Genomic DNA, 5,026 nt, shown 5'->3' with positions numbered 1-5,026 from the left:
TCACTGCTCACAGAAGCTGAGGTCAGCTGGATGCTCCTGTCAACAGTGGGGACTCTTCCACCAACAGTTTCATCAGTGTTCCTCTTTGGCCTCAGCAAGATAATGAAACACTTGGGAAGAAATAGACAGCCTAACAAGCCATAGCTGGATGCCAAAATGGCAAATATTTCCACAGCCACTTTGAATTTGCCTTTGGTGCTCAAGTAAGCAGGGACAAAAGAGATCCAGACAATAAAAAAGACCAGCATCCCAAAAGTGATGCACTTCCCTTCATAATAGTTATCTGGCAGCTGGCGAGCCACAAAGGTTGTAAGAAAACACAGCAGAGCCAGAAGAACATCAAACCCAAATATGGAGCACAGAAACTCTATAGAACCTTCATTGCATTCAAAGATGATCTTTACATTTTGAATTTCAATGTTCTTGAACATCCTTGGAGGGTCCAACACCAAGTAAGCTGCACATACACCAATCTCCCCTACAACACAGATGAGTACAATTAATTTTCGAAAAACAGGGTGCATAGATATAAGCCGGGTTTTGGATACAGAAATCCTGTAAGCAAAAAAGAGTGAAATAGTCTTTCCAAGAATGGAAGACAGACAAAGGCAAAAGCCCAGTGCCAGAGTGACCTGGCGGGCCATGCAGGTCCAGTTACATGGCTTGCCTATGAACAGCATGGATGACAGCACCGTGATAACCAGAGACATCTGAATGAGGAAGCTCAGCTCTCGGTCATTGGCTTTCACCAATGGAGTGTGCCTGTGGATTACATACACAACAGTGACTGCCAAGACCACAAGTGCCCCAAAGATGGAAAGGATGACGAGGGTGAACCCCAGGGCCTCCTCATAAGCGAGGAATTCCACAAGCTTTGGCACACACTTGCTCTTCTCTGCATTGGACCAGTCATCTTCACTGCATGGATCACATTCCCTTTGACCTATTAGGAAAGAACACAGAATTGACTATTGACTTCAAAGGAACCAGTTGTCACTTTTGACTGTGAACAGTCTAAGCCAATTAAATACCTGAACAAAGTTTACTGGAAATCTTTTATAATATCTTATATTATAAAATAATATAATATAATATCTTATATTTAATAGTGGGAAAATATTCTTGGCATCTATAAATGCGGTGACAGATTGAGGGTTGTTTTCAACTTCAGAACTTGAACATTTCTTCTCAATTTGAGTCTTTCTTGAATTGGTCTTCTCCAGTGATTAACTGTAGTTTTCTCCTCTAACTCTCTATTGAAGAACTATCTATCTGTGCCTTTATCAAGTCTAGAACAGCCCAGGAATAAGAAAGGCACAGCTTCTGAGGTAAATGACCCAAATGACTGGGACACAGCTGATCAAACACCTTGTGTTTTCAGTCTCTCATCCAATATCCCTCATGGAGGAGAATCATGCATGTGCCCACCCAAATGTCCCCAACTACAGATGTTCATTCCAATGAGTGATGAGGATGATGATGGGGGAAAAAATCAAAACCACCAACCATGTTCCGTAGGCTAAGAAGGCTAAGTCTGGCAGGAGGCTCTTAGAAGAAGCATTGGTGAACAAGGAAAAGCTAGTTGAGGTGAGGTTATGGTATATGATGGAATGGGTCCATTCAGTGTTAACTTTAAAAATCAGGTAAAGAGTGGTGTTTGCTTTCAACCACTCTGTCTCCTGGTCTGGACATCTCTGAGTAGAATTCTGTGTGGACCCTGGGGGAGCTGTTGCCAGGGAGTTGTATAGGTTACAAGGTGCTTGCTTTCTATCATAGACCATTTTACCATTTTTTACACAATTACTCTGAGGTCTATGTGACAAAAGACAAGTACATTTTTGGTTCTTCAACCAAAAGCCAAATGGAAATATAAATAAACCTAGTTCAACACCATACACAATACCAAGCCTGCCTAAGTCACCTCTGGAGATTAGCAACCGAGCAGACTGTCATAGCAGTTCATTCTGCAGCCACTGTGCATAGCATGCGTTTTCAGTGCTTAGAACCTTAACACAATAGGGTGACCTTTTCCCAACTACAATAAATGCTGGATCTACTTTAAAATAGCAAGTAATTTGAAGATTTTATGAATTTATTTGTATTTCCCATTTTATTTATTTTGTTGGGTGTTTCTTTATAAACTTCATGGTGGTAGGTTTTGTCTTATATCAGAAGTAAAAACTCATATTTTCCTTTATTCACACTGCACAGAGGAATATTTTATGGGTTTCATGAATTTTTGTTATATTATGCTTATAAAGATTTATAGGAAGTTCTCTTAACATCCCTTGGTTTGTTTAACTGTATTATTATCAATGCAAAAGTGTCCATCACTACCTGGTTTCTCTGACACATATCCATCAGCACATGGTATGCAATCAAAGCAGCATATGGGTTGCCCCTGGCGAATCCCCTTCCGGGTCCCTGGAGGACACACTTGTGTGCAGAATGAATCTGGACGCTAGCAAAGACAAAGATAGTAGATATTTTAAAATCCTCAAAACTTTCCCACTTGTGAAATGTTCAAAGTGCTGGGTTATTTTTCCATGGAGACTTATGTCCTAATAATAGAAGAGATCAGCCAAGGGTACTGAGCAAAGACAACAAACGAAGCAGGACAACATGGAGAGCCTAAAAAGAACTTCGGCTAAAGAACAATCTTTCGATTGACTCTGGAATTGCCAAGCTAAGTGTAGTAACAGTTCTTTGTCATCTTGGTGATCAAGAATAAAGTAATGTCACATGAGATGCTGCAGATGGGACAGTTTGCTTAGTCTGTTCCTGTTTAAAAGAATTTAACCCTATAATAATCTTCCTGAAAACCTGAAACACATTTTCTCTCAGCATAATCACCCCACCATAACATTAAAATTAAAGATGTTTTATAAATGGTAAAAAAAAAATTAAGTCAGTTCCAGGGGAAAAAATGTAAAAGACGTAACAGAATTACACAAGAAGAATAGTCCAGAAATATTTTCTTGCTAAGTCAATTTATAAATTTTCATCTCAAACACAACCCTCCTTTCATAGCATATATTTTACAAAGATGTATACTTTGAAATTCTGATTAAAGGTGATGTTCACAAATAAATTTAAATCATATTCTAGGGATAAGAAAGTGCTTCTTTTTGACTTAAACTTTTCATATAGTATATTTTGATAGTCTTTTTCTACCCCTCTCATCTCTTCCTAGATCTTTCCCTTCTCCCTACCCATGTATCCTCATGTTTTTTTCTTCTCCCCCTTTCTTAAGAAATGAAAAAACAAAATAAAAAAAGCAAAAAGTGAAACAAGCAAACAAAATATAGTAAGATGGGCTGGAAAGATGACCCAGTGGTTAAGAGCACTAGCTGCTCTTCCAGAGGTCCTGGGTTCAATTCCCAACAACCACATGGTGCTTCACAACCATCTGTAATGGAATCTGATGCCTTCTTCTGGTGTGTCTGAAGATAGCAAACAGTGTACTCATATATACATAAAATAAATAAATAAATAAATCTTTTAAAATATATAATAAAACAAAATAAATTCCAAAACAAAACAACTGCCTAAACACACACACACACACTCAGGAATTCATTTTGTATTAGTCAACTATTTCTGGACATGGGACCTACCCTGAAGTGTGGTTTATATAGCCAGTAACATTCAATTGAAGAAAATTGATATTCTTTTTGCCAGCAATTGCAATAATACTTTCATTAGTGGTGGACCTGGTACCCACTTCCCTCTCCCAGCAATGGGATCCCACCTGGGTTGAACCCATAAAGCTCATATTATACATACCCATACACATTCCTCACCACTACATAAATAGAAAAATGAAATAAAACCAAGAAGGTCAAAAATAACTATGGTCAGAGTACTTGAGAAGGTAACATACTGAAACTAATGGTTAATACTAAAATCCAAGAAAATATTCCAAAAGTTAAAAATATGAATCATGTTATATTTTTAAATACTGGTTTATAATTCAAATAATTTCTCAGATTTTAACATTTCATTGTTATCTTTAAAATATATAAACTTCTATAAATATAAAGAAAATAATATATCAGATCAGATTTTAACATTTCACTGTTATCTTTAAAATACATAAACTTCTATAAATATAAAGAAAATAATATATCAGATCAACTCACCCTTGATGACTCAGTGTTCCAAAATATTGTAGAATTCATTGGAATAATGAGCTCAAACATTTGAGTTCCGAAATTATATCTCCCAACTGTCACAAAGGAAATTTCGCCCATATCATTTAATTGCCAGTTTAGGATATCATAGTGTCCAAATCCCAAATCTCCATTGTCATTCAGAACTATCCATTTTTCCTCATGTGACTTAAATTTAACTTGCCTCATATAGTACATTAGCTGGAAAGTAACACAAAGTTGAAGAAGAAGAAGAAGAGGAAGAGGAAGAGGAAGAGGAAGAGGAAGAGGAAGAGGAAGAGGAAGAAGAAGAAGAAGAAGAAGAAGAAGAAGAAGAAGAAGAAGAAGAAGAAGAAGAAGAAAACATTTTGTAAAAATTCAATGGTCTAAAAATAGTTATATAGAAAATCATTTCAAATACATATTTAATTCATAAAATTACAGTGCTTGCTCTTGGTCTCTATTTCTTTATGTACTATGACAACCTCTATCCACACGTGTAAATGAAACTTGAGGCATGTTTGGCAATATGGTGATGCACTTTAAATGTGTTCTAAAGATTTCGCTCAGAAGTTTCTTGCAAGGCGATAGAAGCTGCGGTCATGTGAGCTAGTCAGAGTCAGAATAGGGGAAACGTAGAGGGTGATTCTGATGCTTTGAGCTGGAATCCGCATGTGAAACCCAATTGGTTCTTGATCGATCCATCAATGGGGTTCTCAATAGAGGAGTTAGAGTGAAGACTGAAGGAGCTGAAAGGATTTGCGGCACCATGAGGAGAGCAACAATACCAACCAACCACAGCTCCCAGGGTCTAAACCACCAGCCTGGGAGCACTTAGGGAGGGATCCAGGGCTTCAGTTGAATATGTAAGAGTG

At 37.5% G+C, this 5,026-nt stretch overlaps 1 protein-coding gene across 1 annotated transcript; it reads right to left on the bottom strand.

Moving 5' to 3' along the window:
* Window positions 1-5: 5 nt before the first annotated feature.
* Window positions 6-4,374, bottom strand: LOC114635523 (vomeronasal type-2 receptor 1; the record flags this gene model as incomplete). The annotated part of the gene is made up of 3 exons (XM_028784067.1): window positions 4,143-4,374; window positions 2,338-2,461; window positions 6-943 (listed from the first exon to the last, which is right to left on the bottom strand). Coding segments are annotated over exons 1-3 (1,290 nt in total), but the record flags the coding sequence as incomplete, so codon positions are not given.
* Window positions 4,375-5,026: the final 652 nt, after the last annotated feature.

Source organism: Grammomys surdaster, unplaced genomic scaffold (assembly GCF_004785775.1).
Source record: "Grammomys surdaster isolate TR1022 unplaced genomic scaffold, NIH_TR_1.0 110791, whole genome shotgun sequence".
NCBI classification, from domain to species: Eukaryota; Metazoa; Chordata; class Mammalia; order Rodentia; family Muridae; genus Grammomys; species Grammomys surdaster.
This window is presented reverse-complemented; position numbering and strand designations above follow the sequence as displayed.